Source organism: Podarcis raffonei, chromosome 4 (genome assembly GCF_027172205.1).
Source record: "Podarcis raffonei isolate rPodRaf1 chromosome 4, rPodRaf1.pri, whole genome shotgun sequence".
In the NCBI taxonomy this organism is placed as follows: Eukaryota; Metazoa; Chordata; class Lepidosauria; order Squamata; family Lacertidae; genus Podarcis; species Podarcis raffonei.
The window spans coordinates 35,560,455-35,576,445 of NC_070605.1; the positions used below are offsets into that span (position 1 = coordinate 35,560,455).

Genomic DNA, 15,991 nt, shown 5'->3' on the forward strand with positions numbered 1-15,991 from the left:
AACATGTTGGCCTGAGTAATTCTTCTGGTTTTTAAAAAAATAAAAATAAAATACATTTTACTTCTGGCAAACATAAATTTTAATGTTTTGTTTTTAAATGCTCCAAACCCTAATTTCCCTGTTATATGTTTCAGAATTCCTAGAAAAATCCCCTGCCAGTTTGGAAGTAGAAGATATAGAGGACCTTTTCTCCTTGGCACAGTATTATTGTAGCAAAACTCCAGCTTCCTTCAGAAAGGTAATTGACAAGCACTTAGGATGTTTCCCAAAGGGTATTCCGCATGGCAGCATCACATCGGAATCAAGCAAGGGCTCCCAGGCCTGATTTTATGATACGTAGAAGTGGTGAGCCTGAGACAACTGAACAGTTTGGGTTATGTTTTCTCTATCAAAAAAGTCTAGATCAAATATGGGTGCCTGTCTTATGCTGCAGTGCCTCTTTTTTTTTTTAATTTATATTTTTATTGGCCCAAATGTTACTTTGAGCATCACAGAAGGCTGAGACTACAACCCAGCTTCTCAGTATGCAGGTGTAAGGATACAGAGGCAACGAACTACATGACAGGTGATGGCATAGCAAATTTCCTTGTCTCCTTCCCATTGGCTCTTAAACCTCAAGCACCTTGCCCACCAGGAACAGGAGGAAGCAGAACATGTGGGGGTGAATAAGTTTATTGCTCCCCTGAGAGTGAAAAGCTGGTTGCCTGGTTAGCTGGTTGAGGTTTGGGTCCACAGAATATATTGGATTTGCCTTCTCCCACTTCCCTGCCTTCCTCATTATTTGCCTTTGCAGCAGCTGCCATTTAGGGAGGAAGAGGAAAACTACCTTGCGTATCCTTTCCTTCCATTCCTTACATGCAGAGTCACTGCATAGTGCCTGCCACAAACGACATGCAAACTTATAGGGTGAACTGTGTAAAGGGTAGATAATATTAGAAGCTTGCATTGTCATATTAATTTTTTGTTCATTCACTGAGTCATTCCAATAATAATAATGCCAAGCCTTCGGTCTCACGTGTCACCTCAGCTTTATATACAGTACAATGTTCCCAGAAGTGATTTCAGGATACTTTCCTACCGCTTAGCCGGTTGCAACAAATTTGGTTTGGACCTTGGCACTTAATCAAGCCCGGCTTTCTGGGGATGCAGCTTTTTCTTTTTGAAACAGTAGCTGCGAAACCATTTTGGATACTACAGCAGTTTATCACTGTTTGGAACAAGTCCTGGAGCGGCTTGTGCCAACATTCAAATGGCTTTGAAAAGCATTGATTTTCAGTTATGTAAGTTGGCACTCATTCCAAAACAGCATTATTCAAGTATGCTTCATTCAGTTTCGTGTCGCAGGAGCAAAATGCAGTTGAACATTATATTATTTCCCACTTGCTACACACTTCTGGGGGCAGAAATGCTGTATTGAGCTGGAAGACACAAGATTTACCCACGCTGGAGGAATGGCAGACGCAGTTGATGGACTATATGGAGATAGCTGAACTGACCGGCAGAATCCGAGATTTGGATGTAGAAACAATTGAGGTGGACTGGAAAAAGTTTAAAGACTACTTGCAAAAGTATTACAAACTGTATGAATCTTAAGACGGTGCATGATTTGAAAATGATACGCTTTAGCAATTATGATTAAGTAAATAGTAAACTAAGTGATAAAAGAGAAAAGGAGATAATATGAAATTGAACATGTTACGTTTATTTTAAAGGTATAAAAATTCTGACATAATACATTGAATATAGATACATAACATGTAAAAGTTACAATAAGGTATGACATAAGGTAACAAATTGCTGACATTGTTAATATAAAGAACGCAGAATCGGAAGGGGTGGGGAAGTCCAATTTGGGATTTTTGTTAAAAAAAAAATAAAATGGTTTCTTGTAAACTCCTTGTTTGTAATGTATAAAATTTGGAAAGAAACGTAATAAAAAATATTATAAAAAAAAAAAAGAAATGCTGTATTGAGGCTTGGGGAAATAAATGTAAAGCTACGTATAATATGATCACATTTTATTCTATATTTTTGATGGCATTATTTTTAACTCTGTCATAATATTATTGTAAACCAGCTTTTTGGAGGGTGACTGTAGACAGGAATCTGAATAGAAATCAGAAAAGAAATTGGACTTTGTATAGTTAGGGGTTCATTCCTTTCATTTTATTTCCATAATTGGCTAATAAATAATAAAATATTTTCTACAATTCTTTTCCAAAATAGAACCCTTGGGATGATTATCTACAAAAGCAGATAATGGAAATATTCATAGTTACATATGCAGATCAGTTTAAAGACTGAATTGCTAGCATGTTCTTTTTGACTTTCAGTAGGCTTGTGAAATCCTGAGCCTGTTTTAGAATACTGGATTTCCTGAGCCACAAATCAGATGCATGATGAAGAGTTTTTCCCATCATAATTCAAAAAAGTAAAAGCCACCACTGCTATATGAATGCTATACTATCAAAGAAGCAAGTGTGATATGAGCTTTGAGTACATCTACTCTGTGCCTAGTATAGAACCTATACTACCATTTTCATGGCAGTAGCTGGAAAAACTCTCTGTAGTGCTTGCTGATCTTGGAATATTGTTTGACAAAGGCTGATGCAAAACCTACTTGCCAGGAACAGGGAAGTGCCACAGGTCATTTACAGTTGCAGTCTCTGCCTATGCTGGTGGGTATGAGGGGGGAGAGAGGGTCATGCTTTAGGCTTTAGTGGATCATACCTATTACCTGTCTATGGAGACACAGGAATGTGTTTCCAAAAATGTAACCAATAAACCATGTGTATCAGCTGTTGGACATGATTTTTGAAGGGTATTTTGACACACTGATCAGGAGGAAGAGCTTATGAGAGATCTTCTGTTTGACAAAATGAGAGCCAAAACAGCAGTATGCACAGAGTCCCCGTAATAGTGTGAAATTGCACTTAAAGATGTGCATTTGCATCTCTTTTTGAACTCTTTCTGAATTGTGCGAGTACATAGTTGAGTTTTATGAGGGTTACAAATAGGACACCGCCTAGGTCTTGGTTTGGGGTCTTTATTTAGCACATAGCCTTAATGTTGGCCATAACTAGTGTTCTCTCTTACAATTACAGGACAACCACACTCTGTTTGGCAGCAGCTTGCTGGGTCTCAAAGACGACGATTCAGACTTGAGCCAAGCTTTGTGTTTAGCAGTTTCTGTTTCAGAGATTCTTCAAGCTAATCAACTGCAAGGGGTCAGTAAGTCTGAAACTGTTTTCCCCTAAATGAAGATAAATGAAGGAAATGACTTAACGTAGCTATCAGAGTTTCTACCTCCTGGGAGCTCCAAAAACAGAGCTGTTTCTCTGGTCATTGGCTAGAGTCCAACGAATTGTTAAACTAGTTTCATAAGCCCAAGAGGAGTTAAGTATAGTTTTACTGGAAGGTACAAAAGGAGTATGTGATATATTATCACACAGCAGTATTTGTAGGTCTGTCTGTCTCTGTCTACTATTCAAAGGAAACAAGTTAAAAAATTCCATTGGCCATGAGACTAAGTACATCTTGGGAACCCAGCCAGTGATCCTGCCCTTCAGCACAGCTATAGAATAGCACAAGACAGTGGCTGTTTGTGTATGGATATGCTGTTTTATTTGTTTCAGACTTGTTGCCTGCTAATTTCATTGAGCCCTACTAGTGTGTGGGTGGAAAAATTACTGTTTCCTTCTCATATTTTCCAAATAGCTATTGCTTTTCTACACTGCAGTGACATCCCCTTTATTTGTTGCCTTTTAAAGATTGCTACTTTATACGTCTCACACCCAAAGAGTTCAAGGTGGCATATGCATAGTTCTAGGGTAGTGCTGTGGTCTAAACCACTGAGCCTCTTGGGCTTGCCGATCAGAAGTGGTTCAAATCCCCGTGACGGAGTGAGCCCCTGTTGCTCTGCCCCAGTTCCTGCCAACCTAGCAGTTCAAAAGCACACCAGTGCAAGTAGATAAATAGGTACCACTGTGGTGGGAAGGTAAACGGCATTTTTGTGCTCTCTGGCTTCTGTCATGGTGTTCTGTTGCACCAGAAGCGGTTTAGTCATGCTGGTCACATGACCTGGAAAGCTGTCTGCGGACAAATGCCGGCTCCCTCGGCCTGAAAGCGAGATGAGCACCGCAACCCCAGAGTTGCCTTTGACTGGACTTAACTGTCCAGGGATCCTTTACCTTTTACCTTATACATAGTTCTCTTCTTCCCCTGCCATATTTTCCTCAAAACAACCTTTTAAGTTAGTTGCATTAAGTAATAGTGACCTCCCAAGGTCACGCAGTAAATTTCTGACCAAGTGGGAATTTGAGCCCAGTCACACTATTACTAATCTGATCTTCTGTTACAGTGGTTCTCAAACTCATTTTCTCTGTGCCACACTTTCAGAATAAAAAAATTCTCGCACTACACAATTTTTTTTTACTAATAAGAAATACACGGGGGGGGGGGGGAACAACTCCTAGCAGTGCTTGATAGATAACATGGAACACAACTTCTTTATAATACGATTCTGGGACATCCAGAAAGTATAAACAATGCAGTTGCATAAAAACATGAATCACTTGCAAAATAAATGAGCCTCTTACATGTGTACCTTAAGTATGTACAGTGGTACCTCGGGTTAAGAACTTAATTCGTTCCGGAGGTCCGTTCTTAACCTGAAACTGTTCTTAATCTGAGGTACCACTTTAGCTAATGGGGTCTCCCGCTGCTGTGCAATTTCTGTTATCATCCTGAAGCAAAGTTCTTAACCTCAGGTACTATTTCTGGGTTAGCAGAGTCTATAACCTGAAGCATCTGTAACCTGAAGTGTCTCGAACCTGAGGTACTACTGTATACTATTTGAACTAAATGAATAAAATGTTCTTATTTCAGGAAGGAGTAAGGTTCTTTGTGGTGGATTGTCGTCCTGCAGAACAGTACAATGCTGGCCATTTATCAACTGCCTTTCATTTAGATTCAGACTTGGTAAGCATACATTCTAGATGCTTAATATGCTTGCTTTTTCATTTCCTTACATTAAAAAAGAAGGGTGGAATCCAAGAGTGCTCAGAATCTTAGTTCTACGAATTCTTGTTTCAAGATGCCTGGTTTATACCACCAAACTGTAGAAGTGAGCTTCTTTCAAAGGATTTTGTTTGTAAACAGCTCCTCTAGTATTTAGAGCCTTCATGTCTCTTGCCTGAATATTTTCCTAAAATGCAATTTGTTTTAAAGGATAGACATGATCTCCACCAATTTTTAGTTCGCTGCTCAGGAATTCTAAGAAACAAGAAAAAATCAGTGCCATTTTGAAATGAGTACGTAGTTAAAATCAGTGCTGTTTTTGAAAGGTTCGACCCACCATTTTGATTCAAAATGGCAACCAGTTGTATCCAAACACTGATGATCTCAGGAGCCATCATCAACATTTAGTTACAATATCTTAAGAAGTGTTCCAATGTATAGCAAGCAAATAACTTTCCTAAATACATAATAGATTTAACAGGCGATAACAATAAAGTAACAGTTACAGTAAAGTGATAATTATTCAGTTCCTAAATGAAATGATTTCCAGGGTGTTAACTGTGTTGCAGAACGACAGATGTTTCATTTGCTCATCCCGGTAAGCCAGACTTGGAACTGCTTTGTTGCTCCATGGTCTTTTGCACTCCCATGCTGCACTGAACTGATCCAGGTTTTGGCTTAGTATGTCATCTAAATCCAAGCTGTATCTAAGCTCCCTCCTTGCTAACCTCTTCAGAGCAAAGTGGCTGCAAAGCCCTCCTTAGTAGCTTACATGAGCCCCCATAAAGACTCATTATAGTACAAGTTGTTTAGTCCATGGTACTGAAGTACAGTGGAACCTTGGTTGTCAAATGCTTTGGAAGCTGAACAAATAGGAACCCAAACACCGACAACCCGGAAGTGAATGCTTCCATTTTTGAATGATTTTCGGAAGTCGAACAGCTTCCAAGGCGCGTTTCTCCATTTTTTCTCCATTTTCCTCCATTTTTGCAATGGATTTTGCTGATTGGCAATTGCGCCTCGGTTGTTGAGCATTTTTGGTTGTCGAACGGTCTTCAGGAAAGGATTATGTTTGACAACCAAGTTCCACTGTATTAGCTTTTTGTCTATGGCATACTTAATGTGTTAATCTTGAAGTGTCACAACACAGTTCGCACACTTTCAATGATACAATGTTTACTTACGAAACATCACTCTTGTATTCTGCTCCTTATGTGGAAGTAAAACACAAATTGTGGGAGTGAAAGTGGCACAATCAACTCGCAAGTCCTCTGTGACTTTTTGCAGCTTTGAGGTGCCTTCCTCCACTTCTTCACAACTTCGATGGCTGATAGTAGTAGATGGTGATGAGGATATTTGCAGTAACCCTTTAAAAACACTATTTGCTTCCCTGAAGAGATGCCTTAGTAAATGTTCACACACCTGGTTCCCTTACTTCTTTGCCTTCAAGTCAAGGACTCAAATAAACTTCGTAAAATTATCCGCCTTTATTTTTGTTTTAAATGGTCTTGGAAGGGTATGGACATTTCTGCTTTTGATTTATGAGGTCCATTTTGGCCATGTTTTAGACTCTATGTTCTTTTTTTATAATTTTATTTTTTACCAACTACCAAAACACAAACAGTGAAACCCCCAGGCAGCTGATACATTGGGTATACAATATTCAGTAATATACATATTCAGTAATATTCAATAATAACATATGTAACTTTGCACAGTTAAATTTTCCTAAACACAGGCTAGTCTATATAGAAAAATGTGATACATGCACTACTTATAAAACTAATTAAATTGGACTGCAGATGCTCTTGGTGTCTTAATGCTTAAATATACCCATTTGTTTTCGAGTGATTTTTAGTCTCTTTTCAGTCCATGGATGTGTTCTTTGATTTTCTTCACAGATGCTCCAGAACCCATCGGAATTTGCTCAGTCTGTGAAGTCTTTGTTAGAAGCACAGAAACAGTCTATTGAATCTGGTTCAATAGCTGGTGGAGAGCATCTTTGTTTTATGGGAAGTGGCCGGGAGGAAGAGGATATGTATATGAACATGGTACTGGCACACTTTTTACAGGTACATCTAAAATATTAGAATGTGTTGTATTTAAACATAGTGGGTGCTACCCAGCTAAATAATGCTAAGAGTAGAGTAGAGTAAAGTGATTTTTTCAGCTACTTCCCCTTCATCCTACAACCCCCCTTGCTTATGCCCCCCCCAGTCCTGCTCCAGAGTGTTTAGGGACCCTATGGAACAGAATGAAAGGCTGTCCAGGAGTTGCAAAGGAAGGAGAAATTCATGAAAAATAGTCCCCATTTTCCTCCACTGAAAGCCTCCACTGAGTCAAAGACCTTTCTGCAAATGAAAGCAGCCCTTCTATTCAAGGAGAATAATAGATCCAAGCCATTATCTTAATTTTATAACAGAGAATATACACCTGTGAACTCCTATATATGAAAGTTCTTAGACCAGAGTGCTCAAAGTCTTCTAACCATATTCCGATGAAATGCCAAATACAGCTAGTCTAAGCGTGCTTGGCCTGTTTCATGTTTCTGCTTACCTTGTGAAGAACAGCAATTTTAGTATTCCCAGAGTGATTTACAATCTTCTTATTGCAGAAAAATAAAGAATATGTAAGCATTGCCAAAGGAGGATTCATGGGTAAGATTTACATTTAGTCACATCAGTTTTTATCTTTTCAAATGTCTTTTCCACTAGTTAAATGAACAGTCAGATGACTGGGGAGGAGACAGTTTGCATCCTTATCAAGGTGCTGGGCTCTACCTAGCGCAGCACATTTCCTTTTTCTTGCTGCCAGACTCAAATTCTGATCTTAGTTAATCCATTTTAATTTCTTTATATGTGTGTGTGTGTGTGTGTGTGTGTGTGTGTGTGTGAGAGAGAGAGAGAGAGAGAGAGAGAGAGAGAGAGAGAGAGAGAGAGACTGCCTGCCTGCCTGCCTGTGTACATTGGTTTAATGGTGCCTGTTTTGTTACAATGACAAAACAGAATGCATAGTGCTATACAACACAAAATATGTAATGTCCTTTCTCACAGCACTGCAACAGCACTTAGCAGACATTAATGTGGAAGGACCAGAAAGTGGATATGGCCATTGGATTGCTAGTACTTCGTACTCAAAAAGTAGTCTTAACTCCTTAGTTGACGTGAGTATACTTCTTATATCATATTGTGTAGCTGTGGATTGGACTGGTTTTCATGCAGAATTCATCCCCTGCAACTTGTCTTCAAAGACATTTACTTCCAGGCTTTTGCAGCTCAAGCTATATTACTTATCCAAGAATGTCACAAGAGACCAGTTGAATCAGTCCAGAGGGCCATTTTGTTGAGCATCCTGTTCTTTCAGTGGCCAGCCAGAGGCCTATGGGAAGCCTGCAAGCAACACATGAGTGCAAGAGCACTCTCTGCTTGCAATTCCCAGCAGCTGGTATTTGGGGGCATGTTGCCTCCAACAATAGAGGTAGAGCCGTTGTGGCTGTCTTTATCTGTTCTTAGGCACCAGGCAAAGACTATCTCTTTACCTGAGCTTAAGGGTGGCATTGGACGCGGGTGGCGCTGTGGGTTAAACCATAGAGCCTAGGACTTGCCGATCAGAAAGTCGGCGGTTCGAATCCCCGCGATGGGGTGAGCTCCTGTTGCTCGGTCCCTGCTCCTGCCAACCTAGCAGTTCAAAAGCATGTCAAAGTGCAAGTAGATAAATAGGTACCACTCCGGCGGGAACGTAAACGGCATTTCCGTGCGCTGCTCTGGTTCGCCAGAAGCAGCTTAGTCATGCCGGCCACATGACCCAGAAGCTGTACGCGAGATGAGCGCCGCAACCCCAGAGTCGGTCACCTGTAAGAGTGGCATTGTAGCCTCTTTTAGTGGATTGGGATGTGCACGGTCTGCCTTCCATCTGTATAGCTGTGTTTTTAGATTTTTATTAGTTGGTTTTAATATACGTAAGTCACTTTGGATCTGTGAGAAAAGTGACTATTATAGCCATCTGACCATTGATTGGTCAAGAAGTGAAGCAAACATAGCTACCCCCCCAAAAAAAAACCTTATCCTAGATTGTCCCTTTAACTAGCTCACGTCTTCATCTTTGAGATAAGTATGACAATAGCCTTCATGCAGATTACTTATGTACAGATCAAATAACTGCAAAAGTTTCTTTTCCAGGGCGATTCTCCAAATGGTTCAAATGATGGGAAGGGTGTCAAGTCCTTGGTCAACAAGATGACAGAAGCTTTCAAGACGAGATCTGTGAATGTGAAAGAAAAAGTTATTAGTTTTATTGAAAATACATCAACTCCAGTTGATAGGTGGGTTATTTTGGTCTGACTGCTTTTAATGATTATTGGCTGAAGTCGTGCATGCTTACTTGGGAGTTAGTCATATTGATCTCGGTAGGACTAACTTTTGAGTAAATGTGCATAGGATGGGGAGGAAACTTTATTCCTTCAAAATGTCTGTAACAAGCACCATCACCTGATTGTTCACCATTTTAGAGCTCCATCGTTTCTGTGTAAACAATTTTGGCGCCCTTAAAAGCTATTTAACCTCTCTCTGAACAGTTTGAGTGTGGACACTGGACAACGAAAAGATTCTCACATTTAACTATTGCCTCTCTTGTTATGTCTTGCTATTGGGAAAGTGGATTCTGGGTTTAATAACTTGACCTTGTAAAAATTGGTAAAATAAAAGGAACTTCTAAATTTTAGCCAACAGATTAATCGTGATCTCTTTCTTTGAACTCAGGATTATGTTATCCACCATTCCTCGTACTCCAAAATAGCTTTGTGCACATTAAGCCATAATTGAAACATTACTACTTCTGTGGAAGAGTAGCAGCTCTTACTAACAGCTCCTGAAATCCATGAAATAGTATTCATTGTATGGAAAATTCAGCTCTTTTCTTTCTTTTTTAAAAAAATGCTCATTGAAAAAGATTTTTTCCATATTTTCTCATACTCCCTCCTGCTTGATACTCTACTGCCAAGTAAGAAGAAATAAATCAGATACTCTTTCTTATAGATTTTAATTACTTTGTTCTGTCCTCTGCCCCAATTTGCTATAGAGTTTCTTTCAATCTTTCCTGGCCTGAGACAGCAAGTTTGCAGCGGTAAGCCATTGTATTGAACCATCTGAGTAAAACTGCCTTTGTCCTTTTTTCGCATGACTTCACAATGTTTGTAAGCATTGGTTACACTGACAATCTCTCTCAGATTATTTTAACATCAAGCTATCAAATCATTTCAAGTGTTGTCTTGGAAACTAGAGAGAGAGAAAGAAGTTGTATACACAGTACTTGTTCATATTCATTTTGTTGTTTGTGCTGGAACATCTTTTCCCTTTTTCATATCATGAACCACACCGATTACTTCTTTTTCAAGCTTTTAAACATCATTGCCATGTTCAGACAATCATATCTCTTCTTAAACTGTGGTAATCCTTTTTCCTGCAGACAGAGCCCCTTTGCTCCTCAGCAGCATACAGCATTCAAACCAGGAGGTTTTACTAACCATAGTTTCCTGTTACAATTGAAATGGGAAACCATGGATTCCAGTTTGTTTGTTTATTTATTTATTTTATATGCTGCTCGTCATCGGAATAGCACAAGGCAGTTTATAACATTGTTTTGGAACAAGCTGGTTACGAAGCTAGCAACCATAGTTGCCTTTGAAAGGGGGTCTTTAGATGGAATTTGAATTTTTCCTCCTGCATCTGTGTCAGCATACAGAAAGCAGATCTTTGGAGATCAGCTAAATTCATATCAACCTGAATTTTAACAGAGCAGTAGTGTTACATTATACCCACATTCAAAATTAAAAAGTTGTGTTTTTATTATCATTTTAATTTATTTGCAAATTTTATCTGAAATAAAACAAAACTAAACCAACAACATATTTTAAACATCTAACCAACTACTATTAAAACAACACCAATTTAAAATATTGCTTAAAACTATTCTTTGCAACAGAGAGTTGCCATTGAACCACATTATCAAATTCTCAATGAGCAAGATTTCCATAAAAAGTATATTGGCAAAGGAGACAGTTATTAATATCAGTTTATGAACGTATATCTTTAAAAATGCTCCTTACATTTCAACAAAGCATAGGACAGCTTTTCTGGAAGTGCATTCCAGAGGCGTAAGGAAATTTCCAAAAGGCTTTGTCCTAGCCACCAACCTAAATTTCCCCAGGTAGCACCACCTGGAAGCAACTCTATCTGAAGATCTTTGTGGAGTAGGTTCATACAGGAGCAGGTGAAAGTTTAAAGAGGTAAATTACCTTTTTAGAGAATTGGTGTTTCTTTTTTGGAGGCTTTATTCAGAAGAAATAATGTGTTGTTTACAACTTAACAAACCCTGATCCACAATTTTGCAATGTGTTTATACTTAATAACAGCAACATTACCTTAGTATGTTTTGGTGCCACTAAACAGCAAAGTCTTGACCAGAGGAGGCATGCTTTGAGAATGGAAACATTAAGGCAACCAGAAATGTATGCTCAAGATGGTGCTATGCAAATATAACACTTAACCGTAGTTGGTTTCCCCCAAACATAGTTTCAACTAAACTAAACTAAAGTTGTATCATCCCCATACCCGTCTGTCACACTCCCCATTTCATGTGTACATTGTCAGTGTTACTGATGCTTATTGTCTTAAGTTACTAATGAGCACTCCCGACTTTGCTTTATTTGGGTAGCGCATTTGTTTGCTTCCCCCTTTAACAATTTTCTTTTCCCAAGTAGTATCCACTTTTAATACCTTCAAGTCCTAGAAAGCAAAAGCCGTAAGATATGCCTTCAGGAACAGAGTGATACCTCTTTCTCTCCACCCCACCCCTTTAACAGCAATTGAATTTAAATTTCAGCAGCAGTGTGTAAATATGAGCATCATCATTTTCTCTCTCTCAAAAACAGAATGTAGAAAGATTTCAGAGGAAACATTCAGCCACTGTAATTGTTAGGAAATGTGTGACAAGTTGGAAACATGTGCCTCTTTATTGAGTCATGCTCAGTATCTATGCCAAGTAATATTTTTAGAAAGTCAACAAAAGATGAATGGGCAAGATACTAGCAGCAGCAGGGGAAAACTGAATAGAGGGGATGCCATCGTTTATACTGTACCAGCTGAGGCTGTTGTATTGTTCCATAAGAAGGTATCTTCAGAGATTATTTTAAAGACTCTCAACTTTCCAACCTACCAAAGCTGTGGTGTGTGTGTGTGTGTGTGTGTGTGTGTGTGTGTGTGAAATAGTTGCCCAATAGCACAACTCAGTATTAGGAGAGAGCCTTAAAGATGCTTCTGACTTCTGACATAGATTATTTAACCTGCTAGAGAGAGCTGTGTTTGCTGCAGTTTAATGAGAAGGCAGTTTCACCATTTTCTCCAAAATGGACCACACCACTATAATACAACTCAGCCCTTGTTGTCTGCTTTCACTAATCCAGCGTGGCTCATTTGGCCACTCTCTGCTTTTTTCTCACGGCCAGCTGTCTTCATCTGGAATCCTTTGGCTGCACGTACAGGTTCACGTCTTTTGCCGTTGCATGCTGCTATGGGAAATATCATGGTGTCGTCCTTTTTTCCAGTTTCTTTTTTCTTTCTTAACACGTAGGATTTTTCTCTCCCACCCCCACCCTATAATCTTCCCTTGTCGACAGACATGTGAGCAGCAGTGACCGAGTGGGGAAACCGTACCGAGGCGTGAAACCGGTTTTCAGCATTGGAGATGAAGAAGAGTATGATACTGGTAAGTTAGAGAATGCTTCTATCTGAAATCCAGTGTAAACAAATTCCACGTCCCGTCTTGTAGTCATTAGATATATACCAAACACCAAAGAGGTGTTCTAACCAATGCCTGAACTTACACTGGGATCTGTTGAGTTAAATGCACTTGTCACTTTACTAAAGCAGTCAATATGTTTTGTTTAGCATCCTTCTAACCTTAGGACATGGGTGGCGCTGTGGGTTAAACCACGGAGCCTAGGACTTGCCGATCAGAAGGTCAGTGGTTCAAATCCCCGTGACGGGGTGAGCTCCTGTTGCTCGGTCCCTGCTCCTGCCAACCTAGCAGTTTGAAAGCACGTCAGAGTGCAAGTAGATAAATAGGTACCGCTCCAGCGGGAAGGTAAACGGCATTTCCGTGCGCTGCTCTGGTTCACCAGAAGCGGCTTAGTCATGCTGGCCACATGACCCGGAAGCTGTACGCCGGCTCCCTCGGCCAATAAAGCAAGATGAGCGCCGCAACCCCAGAGTTGGCCACGACTGGACCTAATGGTCAGAGGTCCCTTTACCTTTAACATTAGGACAATAAGGTTGCAGGGGGGAGTTTATTGAGGGCATCATTCACGTGCCCTGAGAATTCTAGAATCTCCTGATTTAATGCAGGACGCAAACTAGACCTTTACTATTGCCTCATGTGAAGTGAGGCCACAACCTACCAGAATCACACACGAGACTCCTGCCAAGAGGAGACAATAGAGAAGCCTATCTGCCATTACTGATCTTCTCACTGAGAATCACCCAATAATATTTCATTTCAGTTTTAATTTGTATACCACCTTTCTTGATCAGTACACACAAGGCAGTTTGCAAGCTGAAGAAACAACAAAATAGACTGCAAAGATCACACCACACCCAATAACAATCTGATCCACTACAAAAAGTCACAATAAAAACATAACCTTAAAATAAACAGCTTGCATCAAATAAAGCAATATTCAATAATTCTTTAGAATATAATAGTAATGTTAAATGTCAGCAGATAATAATTAAACGGTTTACAGTTTTGACAGTTACAATAAAGAATTACTAAACTACAATCAACAGAAATAACAGCAAGTTACAATGCATAAAATACCACAAAACATACAAAACCATGTAAAAGCGTCAGATAGAGAAACATGCTTCCTAAATTGAGAATCCATCAGGGGCCCAGGGAAATCAGGATTTTTATTACTGGCTGTGGGGTAATTGCTCAAGGCCCCCCCCCACAGGAAAAGGGCTGAATCAACCTTGACAAAAAGTGCATTCAAGATAGCAAAAAATGACATTGACCAAAGAGCAATGAGACGAGGGGGTATTAGTTTGCCCTTTGGTGCTCTCAGGACATGGCTTTTGTGAATGAAAAAAAATCCATCTTTGTCAATTCCTGTAGTGAATTTGTGAGTCCAGCAATGAGAACATTTTGTTCACAAAACATGTGATCTAAAATCACTTAGGAATGACAGCTGACTGGCCTCCCAATACTATATTTAGAGTTGCTTTTAGGATTGACCTGCACTCGTGCTGGAACTCTCCGTTGCATTGATCAATACATTATTTAGGAAAATAAAGTGCAATATTTTATTTAGGACAAGTAGGACACAAAAATGGAATGGAAAAATCAGATAAGGAAATGGGATGATTTCATTCCTGTCTTCTAGTCAATCAATTTAAGGAGTGATAAGACAGAAGAATTAGCAGACTTTGAACTTAACATCCTCTTGTGCAGATAATGCTGTTTTCTGAATTGTGAAGTCACTGCCACTGTAAACTTTTGCTCCATAATTGTGTATTCCTACTCAGTGTCAGAATGAGTAAAATTCCTTCCTCTAACTAGGGAAGCATAACTTAATTAATAGCTCATATTACTTAATTAAAACAATTCAATTGCCCCGAGTTAATCAGGCAAGCAGATTTTTTAATAGGTACATTAAAAAAAAAGTCGTGTTTATAAAAACTGCAGGTGGCAAGTGCCACCTTCGAAGAGGCATTTTCTCGTCTCTTGTGTTTCTTCTGTGAATACCTGCTGTGACTTGTGCATTGTCAAAAAAACAAACAAACATGCATCTTACTTTGGAAATGCTGTTATTATCTACATGCACTTTTATACACATTTATCAAGAGGGTGGTATCCAGTGGTGGCTGTCTGCTGGAGGAAGGGAATCCATCAGTGGAACAGGAAAGGAGACAATTTTTGGTTATCCCTCTCCCAAAAGAAAATCTGCTCAACGGTGCTAGGGGTCTGCCTCCCTGTTCTGCTGATGAGTTTACTTCTGGCAGAAGAGAATTACCATTGTATATCACCCTAGTTTGCTTGATTCATATGATTAATAGATTAAACCATGTTGCAGCCCTGCTCCTACCGTGAACAATAACTTTCATAATAGCAAAATCATTAGGAAGCTTAAACCAAATAGGCAAGCAAGATTTGAAGTGAAATGACCTACTTTTGACACTGCAGCGTTACTTATTAATTTTTGGAACTGCAACTGAACTGAAACTTTAGGCTTGGACAATGCATCATAACAAAAATGCAAAGAAAAGCATGAAAATGTGAGAATTCAGTTATGTGATAGATACAGGGTTAGATCCAGATTTTTGTCATGCCTAGAGTAGACCCAGCTGTCTAAAATGATCTAGGATAAAAAACAAGACACAGTTTTTAATAGCAGTGATGTACTGTATTCTTCATTTTAGAAATTTCAACTAATAATGTTAAAATGATTATTATTCTTCAAAGGATCGGGTAGGTAACATTAAAAAAGTGTTTATCTATGTTTTGTCCATGTGACATCACTCCTTTCTTTTTTAAACAGATGAAATTGACAGCTCCTCAATGTCGGATGATGATCGAAAAGAGATTGTCAACATCCAGACTTGGATAAATAAACCAGACATAAAGTTTCATTTCCCCTGTAAAGAGGTGAAAGAAAATGGACACATGTTTCCAAGGTATTGTTGGATGGATAATTATAATCACTAATACTTATTATAAAAAGTACATAAATATCATAGATAGATAGATAGATAGATAGATAGATAGATAGATAGATAGATATTTGGTATTGATAGTTGTTGACTTCTATGTGTTAGAGAATTTTGTGGATTCACATAATCATCTTTTTTTACTACAAGGTGAATTTCTGTTTATCTCATGGTGAAGATCTGCATGATCTGGGAATGAGTTCAGTGTACAA

At 39.1% G+C, this 15,991-nt stretch overlaps 1 protein-coding gene across 3 annotated transcripts in view; it reads left to right on the top strand.

The window, feature by feature from the left end:
- The window catches only part of TBC1D23 (TBC1 domain family member 23), a 31,946-nt gene that overhangs the window by 11,634 nt on the left and 4,321 nt on the right, over window positions 1-15,991 (top strand). For 2 of the 3 annotated variants that reach the window (XM_053386171.1, XM_053386173.1), the window contains exons 8-17: window positions 135-238; window positions 3,105-3,227; window positions 4,888-4,980; window positions 6,921-7,091; window positions 7,634-7,676; window positions 8,073-8,182; window positions 9,198-9,340; window positions 10,096-10,140; window positions 12,692-12,780; window positions 15,611-15,746. In XM_053386171.1, coding sequence (XP_053242146.1) covers window positions 135-238; window positions 3,105-3,227; window positions 4,888-4,980; window positions 6,921-7,091; window positions 7,634-7,676; window positions 8,073-8,182; window positions 9,198-9,340; window positions 10,096-10,140; window positions 12,692-12,780; window positions 15,611-15,746 — 1,057 coding nt within the window. The remainder of the gene's footprint in view (window positions 1-134; window positions 239-3,104; window positions 3,228-4,887; window positions 4,981-6,920; window positions 7,092-7,633; window positions 7,677-8,072; window positions 8,183-9,197; window positions 9,341-10,095; window positions 10,141-12,691; window positions 12,781-15,610; window positions 15,747-15,991) is intronic. The other variant, XM_053386172.1, reaches the window with a different exon arrangement.